The sequence below is a fragment of the Scophthalmus maximus genome, chromosome 4 (genome assembly GCF_022379125.1).
Source record: "Scophthalmus maximus strain ysfricsl-2021 chromosome 4, ASM2237912v1, whole genome shotgun sequence".
Lineage (NCBI taxonomy): Eukaryota > Metazoa > Chordata > Actinopteri > Pleuronectiformes > Scophthalmidae > Scophthalmus > Scophthalmus maximus.
Genome location: NC_061518.1, coordinates 3724295 through 3742039, shown reverse-complemented (window position 1 = coordinate 3742039; position 17745 = coordinate 3724295). Strand labels below are relative to the sequence as shown.

Sequence of the window (17745 nt, the reverse complement as noted above, 5' to 3'; positions counted from 1 at the left end):
CCGATTCGCGCGCGTTAATCAAATGTTTCCGTCAGACGGATGGAGCGATTCGAATGAGATAAAGAAATCCGACTTCCCATGTATAATACAGAAGGATCACTCCTTCCCCCTCCGCTCACAGATCCACTTCCCTCCTCCTGACCTCATAAGAAGAAAGTGCGCCACAGTACATTTCCTTGCAGCACATTCTTCTCACTTCAGCATTCCGGTCGCTGCTTAGTAATCCCTTTTGTCTGAATGTTTCTATAAATGTTTTCATGTGCAAATGGGGGCGACGGTGGCAAAAATGGTGACATCGGCCGTGAATAATGCATTTTCGTGAAAATCTACTGGGGGAAAGAGAGAAAAAGAATTGCAATTTTTTTTATTTGTATTCATGTACAGTATGAACTACAATCTCAGGTATCAATAATTCAACATCATCCTCAGAGAAATTAGTTGGACTCCTCACAAGCACAAGTCTCTCGTTGTTGTTGGTTTTTTTACCTTGTTTTTTTTTTTGTTTAGCTTTTTTCCTCTTTTTTTAACAATTGAAGCACATGTAAAATTATGATCTGAAGAATTTTTTTTTTCTATTATGTTTTTGAAAATATTTTTTTTTTGTAGAAACTTCATCATGTGATGATTATTCTCTCCAAAAATGAGAGAGAATATTCCCCTCATACAGTAACCCCCCCCCCCCCGTACATAGACAGTTGGCAGAATAACACACAAGAATTGGATCACCTTGGCTTCGGGGGGTTTTTGCACAAAAAAATCAAGCTCACTCTGCTGGTATTCCATGTCCAACATTCTGCACGTCAGTCTTAATTTCAATCTGGCATTCAAATATCTCTTCACGTGAAGCCATCCTACCCAAGAAAATACCAAATCAGAGATATTCCATTCATTCTGAGTAACTCACAAGCCTCATCCCCAAATATATATGTGTGTATATATATATATATATATAAAAAAAAAGAAACCTCAACCTTTTTTTTTTTTTTTCCACTGAAGCCAGCGTCAACATTTAATCATCAAGCCACCAAAAGCATTGAAAAGGATTTGAGCATTGGAAAAGAAAACGGTGAAGAAGGGAAAGAACGGTTCAACCCCTTGACTGTCTACTGTTCTCGTCCTTCACAGCAGATGATGAACGAGTTTGTTTCTCGGCCGTTCCGGCTCCATTGGCGGTTTCATCCGTCTCCACATCAACGGACGTGACCGGTCGTGAGATGTAGATTTTGTATTTTTTTTTCGCTCCCCGCCCATCTTTTTTTTTGCCTGGTTTCGCCGTGCCTCCGTTATTGTTAAAGTGTTCCAATGGATTTCGGGAGGACGACTGATCAGAGGCGCGTGATATTGTGACGGGGCTTTCTATTGCGCTCGTACGCCGGGCTGCGGCGGCTGGCTGTCTTCACCGAGATGAAAATCGATAAGGAGGAGTTCCAAATGCTGGACGGTTCAATTGTTCCATTTTTGTCACATCATGCAGTGATTTATTTCATTTCAATAACTGAAACCGGGCATCGGTTGTGGCACTTTTTGCTGGTAATTAGTCGCTAGTGGGGAAATTAGCTTGTAATAAATATGCTTGTTGCGCAGAGACCAAAGAGAAAGGCATATCCACCTCGTCTTACTTCCTGCACAAGGTCACGGTTTCCTTGGCAACAGTCTGATGGCTAGTTTTTGCCTTCCTATTCCTTATCTATTTTTCACTCCTCTGTGCTCATATCGGCAATATCTCTGTTTGAAGACCCCTCATGACCGCCGTGCGTCTGCACCCCGCCGCCCCCACGCCACTGTTCTCCACTTTTTCATCCCTACCTCCCACTTCCTTAAGCCTTCCCCCCTTTGAAAGACTAAATGAAAAAAGCAGAGCGCAAACGGACTACGGGAGAGACAATGTTTTGATGGTCTATAAATGATGCAACATCAAAGTCTGTGTGTGTTTTTTCCTCCGACAAAAATGAGAGCGAGCAGGGGTCGCTTCAATATCAAAGGCCTCTACCCCCTGTTAGATGTTGAGCACAGGGAGAGTGGAAAAGTCTCATGCTGTTTTGTTATCAGCCGTCCTCTGTTAGTCTGCAAATGAACTGCTGATACAGATTAATGAGCTATAACCCATCTCCTCTTATTTTTTTTATTTTGCAGGTTCCTCGCTGCTTCGCTGACTGCGGTAGCCCTGTCTGTGTTAGTCTGACAGGGTCACACTACATTACAAAGCAGCCTCATTTGCCTCTTTATCTGTCCTAACAGATGGACTATCAGCGCCCAGGCTTGTGTGACCCTGGGGCGATGGCAAGGTAACGCGACACTGAGTGGACGTAGATCATCGCTGCGCTAAGAAGGGAGGCTCGCAGACCGCAGCCTTCTGCTCCCATTTCATTCTACCCGGGCAACATTCTGCGGTCGCGCGGCACACGCCGACGGACAAGGCGAGACAAACGAGACACGGCGAGCAGGTGAGGAACGTGCCTGAGCGAGGCGACGGAGAGAGACCATCAAAGAAGCACGGTGGCGACATGGAGGAGAAGCGAGCGGGAGGGGAAGCCGAACAAGGGTAGATGGGGAAGATGGAGAGTTCGCGGATTCAAAAAAAAAAAAATGAATAAAAGAATAGAGGAGGAGAAGAATGAAAGAAGTAATAAACGTAGAAGCGTAAAGAAAATGTAGGAGGAGGAGTGGGAGCGAGAACTTGATCTTAATTAAAGTGAAGGATGTATGTCTGTTGTTTAGGAGCCACGGGGGAAATGCACATTTACTCATTTGGCTGCTCCGCTCCTCAGGCATGCTGGCTTCACTGTGATACCAACCACAGCCGCGTCATTAAAAGATCCCATTTTTGTGTTGAGTGACAGCTAGAAAAATAAAGGCAACGCAAATAAACCCAATTTTATGTTTCGTCTAGTAAAACTCGGGCAAACTGGAGGAGATTTACTCAACGACAAGCAAACGAATGGCTCTAAATAATAACGCGATGCCTTTTATACAAAATGAATTATTAAGTTTGATGAAATGATTAAATCAATGGCACTATTCATTTTAGTATGACATGAATTTCTATGGTGGGTTTCACATGAGATGTATTTGACAAATTCCACATTCACTCTTGGTGAACCATTCTTTCCCTTGTGCAGTATTACACAGAGAGAGAGATAGAGAAATAAAATGAGCTAAAAAGCTATCACAAATTGTTTTTCTTCATTTAGTCACTAGACATGTTTTTAATAAATAATCTTTGTTTTTGTAAAGACACTTGTTCAAGTATCCTATGTTGTCCCTTTGCCAAATGCTGATTTACCGCTATTATTGACATCAACTCAGTCAAGTCAATGTTGTTTTCTTTTGTCTTCGTGTTTTGGTCCATTGTACTTGTATGAAACTGCTGATACTGGATATTTAGTCAAATACAACATCAGATCTGGGTCTCTTGTACATTGTCTTTTGAGCAGGCTTGAATCAGTAAAGGTTCCTGTGTGACGGAGCTGTGTATGGTGCTGAGCATGGGAGCGTGGTGGTAAGTGCTCTTGTAGGTGTTGTAGTGGTTGTAGTGCTCCAGGGGGGGCAGCGATAGGTGTCTCTCCATGGCAGCAACCCCTGCCAGCTCTTCTTCAACAGTAATGACCTCCATAGAGGAGGCAGGGCCATCAGGATCCTGCTGGTTATGCTGTTTCCTCATCTTGTAGAAAATGACCAGCAGAACAGCAGCCATAAGTGTGATGGCCACGAAGCAGCCGATGATAATCTTGGTGGTTTTCATCACTTCATCCAGGCCATTGAGGGCCCCCTCGCCATCCAGATCAAGAACTGGAATGGTGTAAGTCCGCTCTGTGGTCCTCGTTGAAACAGGAGTACCTTTTGTTGTCGAGGAAGACACCCATCCAAACGGGGGAAGTGGCGTTTGGCTATCATCCCCTGGGGTCTCTATGGTCTCCACGGTGACTGTGGTAAAATAGGTCACGCCACTGTTTTCCACGGAAGTAACGTTAAGCACTGCAGAGGCAGAAATGTTGCCTGCCGTGTTGCTCACCATACAGGTGTAAGTCCCAGTGTCCTGCATTGTGACACTAGTAAAGTTGAGCGTCCCGTCGTTGAGCACAGACAAACGCACCTTGTAAGCCCCATGTGTCACCAATGAGCCATTTGGTGTAAACCAGCTGATGGATGTCAACGAGCTTGTACGACATTTAAGCTCTGCAGCCATGCCTTCTGTCACATTCAAGTCACTGGGTGGCTCCACGATCACAGGGACATCACACTGGAAGTAGCTGTGGTCCAGTTCCCCAATGTAGCGACCTTTAAAAACTGAGGGAGAATGGCAACGGGCGCAGCAGCTGGTATTGGCAGGTACAGTTTCCTTCAGCCACCAGCTGAGCCACAAGATATCACAGTTGCAGTTCCAGGGGTTGTGATGGAGGTGGACCCGCTCCAGGCGATGCAAAGGAGTGAAAAGGTCATGTGGTAGAAATGTAAGGTTGTTGTGAGCCAGGTTGAGCTCCACCATTGACTGAAGGTCATCAAAGGAATTCCTCTCGATAGTTTGGATCTGGGCATGCATCATCCACAGCTTCTGGAGGTTCGCTAATCCGGTAAATGAGCTGGGCTTGACAACAGCGAGCTGGTTTCCTGACATTTCCAGTTCTTCAAGCCTGACCAAAGGTATGATGTTGGGAATCTCCTTAAGGTTGCACATACCCAGGTTCAGGTAGCGCAGGTTGCTCAAGTCCTTGAAAGCTCCGTCAGAAATGTAGGACAGACGTTTGAGCTCACCTAGATCTAGCCTTCGGAGCGAGGGGACCCGGTTGAAGGCATATGATGGTATACTTTCAATGGGGTTGTTCCGTAGCCACAACTCCTTCAGCTTGGACAAGTACTCGAATGCTCCATTGGGGATTGTCGTGAGCCGATTATCAAAGAGCTCTAAGGTGTTGAGACTGGCCAGCCCGTTGAAGGCGCCAATTTCAATGTTGCGAATGTGGTTCTTGCTTAGCTGCAGGATCTCCAGATGGCGCAGATGCTTAAAACTGTCCACCTTGATGACCTGGATGAGGTTGTCCTGGAGGTTCAGGTAGCGAGTGTTGGTGGAAATGCCATCTGGGACATCCCGTAGACTGCGGCGGGTGCATATGACTTTGCTGAACTGGTTACTGCATGAGCAGACCGAAGGACAGGTCTGAGCACGAACCAGCCCAGCCACCACCAGGATCTGAAGGGCCAGAAGCAGCACAAAGAGGGGGTTGGACAGCGCCCCCTTCAGCCTACGACCTCTCATTGTCTGGCGCTGGAGGGAGGAGATCATTGTGTTCAGCATTCATAGTTCATCTGCTTTTTGTGTTCTCTGCAACAAGAAGAAAGAAGAAAAGAATCATATTTAGTAACCACAAAGTAGTTGCTGTACTGAGTTACATTTATCTTTGGCTCACTATAGGATCCTTTTTAATGCTTAATTGATCCCTTGGCAGATTTTTAACTGACAACAAAAACATTTGCTATTTTCAGATGTGAGCACTTGCTGCTTAGTTATATGCAATTGTAAAATTCATATATTTGGGATTTGGACTGTTAGTCATATGAAACAAACTATTGTGAGATATAACTTGGAGCTCAATAAACAGATAATTGATAATGAAAATAATCTCTGGCAGCCCCAAGCTATTTGTATAGTACAATGTGTGTGGAACGAAAAAAGAAGCAAGATGAATTCAAAGGTTCATTAATTGTCAGTATTGCCCATCTGTGGAATATAACAAGCTTTTTGTTAGCTCTCTAACCCTGGATTGCCCCAGATTTCTAGACTTCACAGAAGCTGATACATCTACACTGGAGACCGAAAATGAAAAAAGAGAACTTAGAATCTGTCTCCCATTCGGGGCAGAAACCGTGAATTTCTTGTAAGCCCTTTACTCATTGAAATCCTAAGCCTGGAATTATTTAATACACAAAGCCTTAGTCATGAAAATTTTAAAGGAAGTGGCACCGTCTCTTGATGTCACTGGCACTCAGTCGTTTTAGGACAAGACAAGTCGCTGACACCAAAATCATGGCAGTCGGTTAACACGGGTCCACACTGTCTGAGTGCAAGTGAGGAAACTTTCAATCAATGCAGAAAAGCAATGCAACCTGTGAAATGCATGCACTGGCAAACCAAGACGAAATGCAATCGAAACAACGCTAACTCGCCAATCACTGCAATACACAACAATATGTAATAAGTCATTGATCAATGTTATTCGATGATTAAACAACGAGGGTTCCTTCAATAGCCTATTTATTGACTTTTAAAATATTTTATCTGCGATTTATTTTGTGTGCTTTCTAAATTGGTATGTTTCTTTCATTCACGGCCTCGTGATGAATGCTTTTCCTTTTTTAAAATCCGTATTGCAGAGCTGTTTTCATTACGGTCCAATTCATCATCACAGAATCCCTGACAAATAGTGGGAATCAAGGGTGTGAAGAGGTCTGTTATTGTCCTTGAATAACTAAAGCCGAATTTATTATCTGGCAAATCAAGTGACTAACAAGAAACTCATTACTCTGTTATCTCTGATCAGATTAAATGCGATTAGATTAGTCCATTCAGCCAAAGTGTCTAGGAATATGCCTGAGAGTGCTGAAGATAAAATTTCCAGGACATTCGTACACACACACACACACACACACACACACACACACACACACACACACACACAGACAGTACAGCCTATACCACCCACTTTCCACACAGCAGCGGTGTTGATGCGTTGCTATCACCCCTTATTATCTTCTGCCTGCACGGATGGTAACCTACACATAAATCAATACATGTTATATGCTAAACATATCATATATGCAGCGGAGTTATAAAATGTGACAGCATTGTGTCAAGCTGTACTATTAAGTTCTTCAGTGCAGTTAATGCCTTTGCCGAGAGCAAAGCACTCTTTGCCTTTTGCATGGCACAAAAAAAAAAACCATTATCCCTCCCTGCTTGGTGCTTAGATTTAAGCGTTCTCCTTTCAGCTCCTCCAACTCTTAGCTATCTGTTAATTATCTCCTCCCGTCAAACCCACGAGCAACAAGAAATGAGTGTATAATGACAGGTGATTTCTAAGGCTGTAAAAATTGTTAACCGAGGTGGAAATGTTCTCCGGTGAAGATGAATGGCTGAACCCTAATCAGATGAAACGGGTCCACGCGTGGCTTTGGTTTTGCACCCGCCACGCTGCCACCACGCCGGTAGAGAGGCGGCACGGAGAGAGAGAGAGAGAGAGAGAGACGGCCGACTGCTGGGGAATCTGATCGAACGAGGCCTCCCGCTGGCGGAAGCTCGTTTCGTCTGGCTGGAATTACAACGGGCCCCGTGGTGCCACCTGGGAGCGAGAGATTTCGGACATGACAGTCGCTAATAGGACTCATCAGCTGTCAGTGCTTCTCCAATGCGCTGGAATGCTTTGGGGAAAATAGTACACTTCCTCATGGAATCATTTGAATGCGAATGCCATTCATCAGCGCAGAATGCCTCATTACATAAAAAGGGGATGGCGCGTACGTGTCTGAAGGGGGAAAAAACACAAATCTCTTCAAACATCCTCCTTCCCTTTGTTGGTGCAACGCCGCGTGGATTAATTTCATCCAGGCAAAGCTCAACATGTATTCAGAGCCACTGTAAGCAGTAGCTGCGTACATCTAAAATCCTGCCAGCAACATCAAAAAAAACACACACACACACACACCCACCCACCCTTTACTTCTCTGCTTGTGGAATTATGTCTGACAACCACTGTGATTTGCCAAATTCATTTTGCAATAATGAGTTTGTTGGGAGAGTGCTGCTGTCACGTATGTCCCAATCTGGTGGCACCATAGCAAGAACAACGTGACGTCTATAAGCTATATTTCCGAAAACATGAGAGCGCTTCAATTGCGATGTCAGATAATTAGAGTGTCTCACGACTTTCTGCTCCAACTATGGCGAAACTACTTGGACAACTCGCGTCCGACACCCTCACACACCGGGGAACCGATTGTGTTTCATCTGGTGATGGTATGAATGTGAGGAGAAATGTGTTAAAAACTGCTCCGGGCAAGTTAAATTGAGTAAGATAATACATTTATGAATATGAAATTTAGCAAGAAATGCTGCATTATTGAACAACTTGCGATGCCGTCGCATTTGGATTTTGATATTTGTCTCGGCTCGTTGGCATATTTAGCGTCCCCCTTCGGAGTTCTGACGGGAGTTTGTTTCACGTACAAAGAAGAATTATTCCAAGCAAGTGACAAAACATATAAACGTCTCAGTTTGCACTTTCACTCTCGGGCCAAAAATAAGACACATGTTCCGCAGTAAATGGGCAATTCTCACGTGAGACACAAGGTTCAAACACGGACAGTGTCACAGTTGAACACTCTTTTTTTCATTTTATCAATTGGAAAAAACACAAAATGCTTATTCCCCTCGTAATTTATTGTGGCCGTTGCATTTAAAAAAAAGGCATTCAAGTAAATTAAGTCCGATTTTCTTTTTTTCTTTTCAGACATTTTCCAGTCACAGCCATTTTGCAGTCAATCCAGTGAGTGTGAAATTGATGGAGTGGCTAGAAGAGGAAGTGATATGAAATCTGACAGTCTCACATCATGACAAGAAGAAGCCTGTGGCCGCTCAGAAGGCTGTCTGCTGAACTAAATGTCATCGCGCCAATTCATTCCGCGCATTACTGAGTCTTAGCGTTTGCCGCGTGTCCTGATTCTAACCTTGTTTGTGCTGATGTTGTAGCCTGCGTCGAACCAGACCCCGCGTACAACGTGCCCATAGGAGATACAGATGGATCCCAAGTAGTAACAAGCATACATTACAACCTTATATAGTGAGTATTGGGTTGAAAACAGTGCGGCTACGATTATGGATATGGGTTTTCTTTTAGTTCCAACAGATGCCAGGAAAAGACCAAAAAGCAAGTTTTGCTTGTGGATCTGTGGCACTTATGTCAAAGCCTATTTATTCCAATTGAGGATGTAAATCTTCATGACTGCAAATCAATTGTCATTGTTTTTTTTCCGGAACTTTACAGCGTTGTGTGTTGTTGCTGCTCCAACAATAACGGATTTGTTGGGAGCTACAAGGAAAATACGTTAAAATCCATTGCTAGTTTGGTCTTTTGTAGAATTTATTCCTTCTTTTCATTCGGTGAAATGGCCAAAACCAATTAATGAGCAGTTGCTTTGCCAAAGGATTTCCAGTTTTCATAGTCAATCATTTTTCTCTCCAGATTTTCAAAATTCAAAGCACGACAGTGATATTTACATCATATATTGGTCAGATAAAAGATCTGGGAAACTATGTTGGGTATTCTTCACCACTTTGGTCAAACCAACATATTTTGAAGTGACCAGCTGTCATAACATGCAAAACATGTCGGTGTTAAAGCAAATGACACTCATGTGCTCTGCCGACCAATAATCGCATGATTTGTTAAGTTGCCCATTACACTTGAATGAATTATTACTATTATTTAAATTCCAACACAATGTAGAAAATCGACCTCTTTGCTGCAGTGCTTTTGTGCGCGTGTGCCTGCTTGCACACATAATTCTCTATTTCCTTTTTTTGATTTGCACTGGGGGCCATTAAAACCAGCGGCCCGCCACTGTTCGATCTGACACGCAGAATGAAGAGTGCTTCATCCCTCCTCTTCTGCTTCACCTGGAAAAAAAATTAAAATGAATGCAGCCCCCCCCCGGCCCCCCCGGCCCCCACCTTCGCTTCAATACTCACAGTGCCGGTGTTGGGTAAATAAATCTAAGAGGCTGTTGGGTGCTGCTGACTTATCAGCAGAACCGTTTTCTTTTAACAAACAGAAACGATGGCTCTTTTGTTGAGTTTCAGAACTGCAAGAACCAAGTGTATTCTCCGGAATATTTTTCATTCCCTGGGGATTGTGTTATCCGACAACTATATATATATATGTGTGTGTGTGTGTGTGTGTGTGTGTGTGTGTGTGTGTGTGTGTGTGTGTGTGTGTGTGTGTGTGTGTGTGTGTGTGTAATTTCCTTTTAGAATTGGCACTGGCTTGCTTGCTGCAGCCAATTTTAGTGTCATAGAAATAGGGCAAGTTCCGTTTTTTTTCTTTTTTTAGAATACAGGATTTACTGCAGCTGTCACATGCATCATAATGCTTGGTATATTGCCATGTTTAAAGAGGTTGAGGTGTAATCACATCATTTCCTCTAACTGCAGTGAAAACACCTGATATGTATTCATATATATGTATTTCTAATCGGCCATTGTGAGCCGGTTCCGTTGGGCCAGTGGTTGTAGATTTTGTTGTAGGTGTCATACAGGTTATATTTAGTGTTTTGAACAGGTTGTTTTCATTAATGCACGCTCTGTGAGAGGAACTACATCCCACTGCTGCGGTTTTTCTGAAGCTCGGATCACAGCATGGTGAACGGACACTTTTCAAGTCTACTCGACCACTTAGAGTGCTTTACACTACAAGCCACATTTACATATTCATGCTTTTACCGTGTGATGATATATCTGAGTTGATTTGAGGTTTGTTTCTTTTCCCAAGAACACCTCGATATGCGGACGGGAGGAGCCACAGATAGAGCCGTTCGATAAGAGGACATTAGCCCCCCCCCCATAAAAGAAAGAAAATGATGCAAACCACACTGCTGCTTATTCCTTTAGCAACACCCCTGTGCTGGGAACATTACTTAGTGCTGTGCCCAGAAAGGAATGGAGAGATCATTATTGCGGCCTCGGAACCAAACGGTGTCTGCGCCTTTCAATCTGATCATTCAAAGTACAACTGACAGCAGCCGCAATATTTCATTTTTTTCAGCGGAGTCAAGGTAACAACATCCTGATTGCACAGGAGATACAATACAATGCGCGATACATTCTGTGACGCCTCGCCGAAGGGTGATTGTAGAGTCGCTGCAACTGCAGCAGAAACAACATGAAGAAGAAAAAAAATGAAGAAATAAACGTGTACGCTACGCTACGGTGTTTTTATCTCGCCTGCAATAACGTTCTCGTCTCGGCTGCACGGTACATGATGCTGTAATGACGGGAGGGACACCGAGCGCAGTTGCTCACAGTTGGTGGCGAAAGCCAAAATGTGCTAAAATAGTATTTACTACATGTTAAGCGATTGTTGGTCCTTCTGTAGTGGTCACTAGGACAAATGAAATAGACATTTCTGAATTCACTTGCATGAATCCATTGGTTCCCCTTCAATTTTCAAGCTCCAGTAATTGATCTTTGGGCCTGATTCAACCAATCGGCAAATAAGCCAGCTCCTAATTTCTGAACAATGATCTGATACAGGCTAAAAAGCTTTATGGAGCTACAGAGTCGGTTGACAACTCTGAGTAATCCAACTATGAATGGGAGGAATCTGTCAGTATTTAGATTTTCTTGACAGCCGCAGGTTCTGGTCTATGATCAGCAGGAACTGCACCTGACCGTATCTCCTTTGAGGTCGTCTCGTCATGCAGTGATACTCCAGTACTTCTGGCTCACTTGAAGCGCTCCCTGGTCCCTAATTTAATCATGTCAAGCACTGCCACACGTGCCTCCTCCGCCGTGCTAAAGCGGCGTTCTTTGGGCTTGAATTTCATTCCAGGGAAAAAGGGGAAGGAAGACGCGTAGGGTCCGACAAGGTGGAGAGCCCCATTGGCGTCGCTGTGGCCAGAGGACGCGCTGCTCCCATTGGACCGCAGTTTCGGATGTTTCCGCCGGATGTCCCTCCCTCAAACTGACCCCCGGGCTGATGAGTTCATACTGCACAACCCCCATGCGAATGTCAAGCAGCAGAATGATGAGCACGCTCTTCGGATGCGCCGCTGACCTGACGCGCCGTCTTGGGACATGGGGTCGACGGGGCCGCTTGGTCTCCGGGTCACGGCCCGCAAGGCCCAGCTCCCACCGCCGGCGATAATCCTCGACATGGGTTTGACACAGAGGCTGATCTGTGCTGCGGCGCCAGGTCGGTGGTGGAATCCCACACGCCCGCCCGGTCGCGGAAAAAAACCCCCCGACTTCCCTCGATTTCACGACGAACCGCTCAGAGAGCTTGTGTCTAAAACACGGTAACAACATTAACAGCGAGTGGAGTTTTAGTTTTTTCCGTTTTCTCAACAATCGCTGGACGAAATGAACTTCACACGTCACCTGTCAACACTCGGCACCTGCGCAGTTCGGTCGGATGGGTCGTCGAGATTCCTCCATTTAGTAGGATATAAAAAGGATCACATGAGGGCTTGTGCTCCGAAATACAACACAGCCGACGGATGGATCAAAAATATAGTATAAATAGAAAACCAATCTATTTCCCACACTCGCTTATCCCATGCAGGTTTCGCGGGAGGCTACGGCTTGCGCGTCTTCCTCCGACCAACGAATGAGGAACAGACGGCGATCGTGGGCCTGGGTGTCTTCGTCGGTTTTTAAGGCGAGAGGAGAGCAGCTGACGACGTGACCCGAGCTTAACATCTGCCGTCCCCTCAGGGCGGGAGCGCTCTCCCAGATGGCATCGTCACATCATCGAAAATCATCATGATTTCTGATGAGCACGCTCATTTTCTCCGCTCTGCGATGGGACGTGATTAAATCAGAAATAAAGGCAAATTCGAGAGCAATCAAACCGCCATCTGGAATCATGGTCAGACAGACGATTATTCGCAGAATGCAAAAATGCAAAAGGCAATGGTACAAAGTGATATCTTAATCAATTCTTTGTTCTGTGATGAGAAATGTCATATTATTTTCACCCATCCAGACACTTGGCCTCACAGAGGGATGAGCGTAGTCCTGCCTAGTGATAGCCTTATTATTATAATTTGTTTGTAAAATTGCTCTGAAATTGCTATGGCACTGCCCTAAATATCTCTAAGACAATATTGTAGACCTCCTTAATGACTTTTGGTCTGACTAAAGGCTGGTTTTGAAATGATAAAAAAACAAACTACAGTCTGAAAGGTGTGTTATATTGCAGGCATGTACACGTCTGTGAATTCTGTAAATGGGGATTATAAAGAACCACGGTGAGTAGGAGTTGGTCTTGAACAGGTATATACGAGTGCAGCTCTTTTTCAAGGATTTGCACATTAAGTACCTCCAGTGTGTTCTGCTCCTAAAGAGCATCACATTATAGAACTACAAGTCCCTGTACGACACGGGGGGGGGGGGGGAGAGCGATAAGGTAAAGAGACACCATTCCAAGTGAAAAATTCAATTCCTGTTCACGTATTTGCCTTATGCTTCCTCCATTATGATAATTGCACAGGCTAAATAATCTGCAGGGACCTCCGTGTTCAAATGCTCTCTGCCAAGGCAGTGTCTGGTCTCTGCAAAGGGATTAAGACAGGATGCCCTGGGTGGCAGGCTGGCTGAATGCGAGGGACGCTCTTGGTATTCGTGTCACTCGCGAAGCCCCAACAATCTGCTCCCAAGACTGTTCCCTAAAAAAGAAAAAGAGACGTGCAGGATCAGCCAACTGTAGTTGGAAGGGCAGCGGTGGCCGGGTCAAGGCTGACTGGACTAACTGGAAACATGGCCCGGGGAAGTATGTTAGCATGACTCAGGCGGTGGGTACAGTCTTGGTAATTGGTTCTAACGATACGGACTGATGCTCCCCTGCTGCAAAACATTTTTCCGTGATCACAAAACTGGAAACGCATCCCCCTCCACAACGCAGTGCACAAAAGCAGGTGGCAGCCTGGGTTGAGGCAGGTGAGCACACAGAGCCGGCAGCGGAGGCAGAATAATGAGCTGCCCAGACGCTGTAAGCTGCCGTCGTACGGTGGCGAAACAGATCACTGCTTTAGCCGACGGATTTGCCGAAGTTGGGGGCGTAGGGGTGGGCGATCTTACAACGTGCACAAACTTAATTTGACGTATGATCTGCTTTTTCAGAGGACTCGTGCAAATCGGAGGTAAAGTTCTGCTCTGGCAAAATTCGGATACTTGAATCAATCTCACCCGAGTCTTGGTACTGAAAACTGCGCGTTCATTCATCGCAACCAACAGATATTCATTTTTAATGGATAGCGTACCGGCGCCATTGCGGCATTTTACAGGCCGATGCATTTGGGATATATGTGGCATTTTTTATGTTGCCAGGCTAGCTTCTGTTTTGAAGTATGTCTATAGCAAGTCTCTCACAGATAATCAGCCATGAAAGTCTTTGTTTGGTACAGTTTAACCTGCAGGAGTCTGTGTCGACGGCTGCAAAAGAGGAAATTAAATTGTCGACGAGTAAAAACCAGCTCTGAGCGCCTCCTGGCGCATAAATGAACCAGAGAGAAGTAATCCAGACTATAGAATACAGGGGGCGCGACCATTTTGTATTCCTCTAGATTGCATAATGTAACAGCTTCAGCAAATCACACGGATACTTGTTCCATCTCTAAGTTCATAATAAAATGGAACTGCTATTTTGAAATGAGTTTGGCATCATTCATGTTTGGGTACAAAGTGAAAAACTGAAAACAATAGTATGGGTGTAACTAGCCTAGATGGTGAGAAAAAGATCGTGGACCGTGATTCTATCACGCAACACTGTCATATGATCTTTTGGTCAGATCGCCCACCACTAGTTGGACAGCAAAAACAATCCATAATGAACTAATGACACTTTTTTGAAAGATCAGTTATTAAATATTGAATCAAAAGGGTTCCACATTGCAGTGATGCCTGTGTCACATTTTATGCTTCATCAGTGCAACTTGGCTCTTTCCAAATGTGTTGATAACATAATGAATGTGATTCCTCAGGTTCAGACGCTGTAGAAAGTGGGCCAGGGAGTTGTCTTTTAATAACAGGCACATGCCGAATTCTTTTCGCGGCCAGGCGCGCGCACACACACACACACACACACAAAAAAAACTGTTCCCGTTTGCAATTTTGTAGGAACAATTGAGATTCCTACCTCACTGTGGCACATCACTGGTGCGGCGGCATTCCACGTTAATACCCCCAAGAGGCCAAAATACTGTTATTCATTGTTCGCCTTGAGAAAGACAACAGTGTTGTATTAAAAAAAAATGGCACAATAGGAATGTGGCTTCAATGGCCAGTGTTGGCAGGTTGCCGCTCCCTGCAAAATGCGGAGTGCTCGAAGGGATTAGCTCACTGGAGTGTCGTCTGTTCAGTCACAGCTATTTTGCCAATGAATTCCGGCCATTCTAGTTTGCAAATTGACTGAACAGGAGAAGTTGGAGGCAGTTCTCTCTGGAGCTTTGTTAATGTTGGGGGGGGGGGGGGGTGTGACAGAATACAGACAACAGATGGCACCATACGCCGCGCAGTCTTTTGTTCTTTTAAGATTACTCCCCAGCAGTGCGCCACTGTTTCTCTCCGGAAATCGCTCCTCTGGATTGTGCCCTGCGTCTATCAGTGTGTGAGGAGTCATTCATCACGTCCCTTAAAGAAACTGCAGCGCCGAGACCTCGATGTGTCGCACATCGCCCAATGCTGACGCACAGCGGGTATGTAGGTATGTGTCGACGCAAACCCCGACGCCAATGACACATGATAACCCAGCGATATCTTGTAAAAGGGCGGGTGATGGTTCTTTTTTTTTTTTTTAAAGCTCTGATGCTATTAATGGTGTGGTATTTTAAAGAATGCAAAAGTTATGCTTTTGCCGTGCGTATATTTTAGTGGTGGGCGGTATTGCCAATATATTCAATGTATCGCGGCTTGTTGCACCTGAGATGTGCAAAATGAGTATATTGCGCATTCCGCGACCTCAAATTGTATATCGCGATACACGCTATGTATCGCGATATACAATTTGAGGTCGCGGATATAACCAATATATATTGCGATATTATGTATTGGCCATATCGCTCAGCCCTAGTATATATATTGATGTATATATTTTCTTATTTTCTTTAAGGTCAGTAACATAAAATATGAATTAATAAATCAGTAGTAGACCCCAACAAACACACGAAATCAGTACCTCAAAACAAGTATAGCAGGACCAAAAGCTGTAGTTTTAAGATATCATATCAAAGCTACAAATGACAATTTTAGTGCCACACAGTCAACTTGACTCACGATAAACGTTGCCAACAGAATAAGATGCTCCTCGCTGACTCGACCTTCCCTGACACGGCGCCCCCTGACTGAAGGCATTAATATGAAATGGTGAGCAGAACAGCTTTTTCGAAATGTAAAAGTGGGCAGACACTGTTTTGACGCTGTACAGTGATGGATCACCGGGGCCGGCGCGTCCAGTTGGGTTCAGATCTGTATCCACTCAGAGGTCGCTCTCAGAATCATGTTTGGAGTTTTTTTTTTTAAAAGCGGACAAGATGAAACGGCTGCCGTGCGGTTAATGGACTTCAGGACGGCAGACGGCATCCATGTCTTCCATAAAGAGGCATACAGCGCAGCGAGCACCTGCGAGACTATAAGTAAGCTGTTTACGCCCAATTACCTTTATGCACACATCAACAAAGAGCCTTAAATTACCGCACTGGAAAAACTACAATGCGCCGAGGAAAATGAATATGTCCTTATGCTTCGTCAACGAGCATAAGGAGGATATATTATTTAATATCCTGAAACTGAAACAAAAACCCTCAAATATATTTATTGTTCTTTACTGTGCAGTAAGAGCAATTACTGCGACAAAGATGGAACTCATAATTAGCGCCTTTTACTGTGAAATGAGGACACACACACACACACACACACACACACACGCGCATGCATGCTCATACAAGAGCTACACATACATACAGTATAGGCCCTGCATATCTTGGCCAGAGATTAAATTCAAGCTAAGCCCAAACTGCTTAACTGCCTCGAATGAAGCGATAAGGACGTGATACTTCTATTGATCCCCGCAGTGGAGCTCTCTCCTCACTCGGCTCCCTGCGGGGGGGGCGGGGAGGTCACGGTGTCGGGTCGTCTTCGCCCCAGAGCGCCCCTGGAGCCGGCAACGAGTCGGTGGGGAATTGGCCGCTCCGCTCGAGGGGCAGGACAAGAAAACGGCCGAGGACGGCTACAATTGGGGAGAGGGGCCGTCTTCAAATCTCTTCTGCTTACGTCTGCAAAAGTAATCCCCAGCAGAAGGACGCACCGCTTCCAGTGGTGGGGGGGGGGGGGGGTAGAGGGGTTGTTTTTTTTTTGCGGAGAGCACCGTTGGGTCGTCCCACTTGGAAAGGCCAATTTCACGCCTAGAGCGAAACGGACAACGTGTGATTGTCGGCGATGCTTCTCCAAGTGTATCACCTGCCCGCGCGTCGTGTTGTATGATGTAGCATACACGGCGCTGATATTGCTGATTAGTATGAATATGTTTCAACGTGTTGTCTATAACTTGTCAAAACGGCGAGCCTCCATACATTCCCGTCGTAGAGCAACCGGTCCGTCCCGCCGCGACGGGTGTACAGCTGGGAAATTGAATTCCCCTCGACCAGATTACTATAATTATCTACCTCGACGATGGCGGGTGAGCGGAGGATTAAGGTCTGTTTAAAAATAACCACCCTTCAATATATTTGGACTCGATAAATGAGCGCTGAAGAGCAGACGTTTTTTCTCTATGGTGTGATATTTCTTTTTTCTTCCTTCCTCCTTCCTCCTCTCCCCCTTTTTTTCTCTTTTCTCCCTGTTAACCTGCTTTGATAATTTAGCGGCCTGTGCGCGGCGCTCGGTGGGGGACCGTCGGAAATCAAAGCTGGAGGAAAATGCAATTATTCAAACGGCAGTCGACGGTTCCCCGTGAAAGACGGATGTACACACAGTCCTTCTTG

The 17745-nt window shown here is 45.1% G+C and overlaps 1 protein-coding gene across 1 annotated transcript in view; it reads right to left on the bottom strand.

Moving 5' to 3' along the window:
- Nucleotides 1-349: 349 nt before the first annotated feature.
- The window catches only part of lrrc4cb (leucine rich repeat containing 4C, genome duplicate b), a 42678-nt gene continuing 25282 nt past the window's right edge, over nt 350-17745 (bottom strand). Inside the window, exon 2 of the mRNA XM_035629278.2 lies at nt 350-5320. Coding sequence (XP_035485171.1) covers nt 3398-5293 — 1896 coding nt within the window. The 5' untranslated portion in view covers nt 5294-5320 and the 3' untranslated portion in view covers nt 350-3397. The remainder of the gene's footprint in view (nt 5321-17745) is intronic.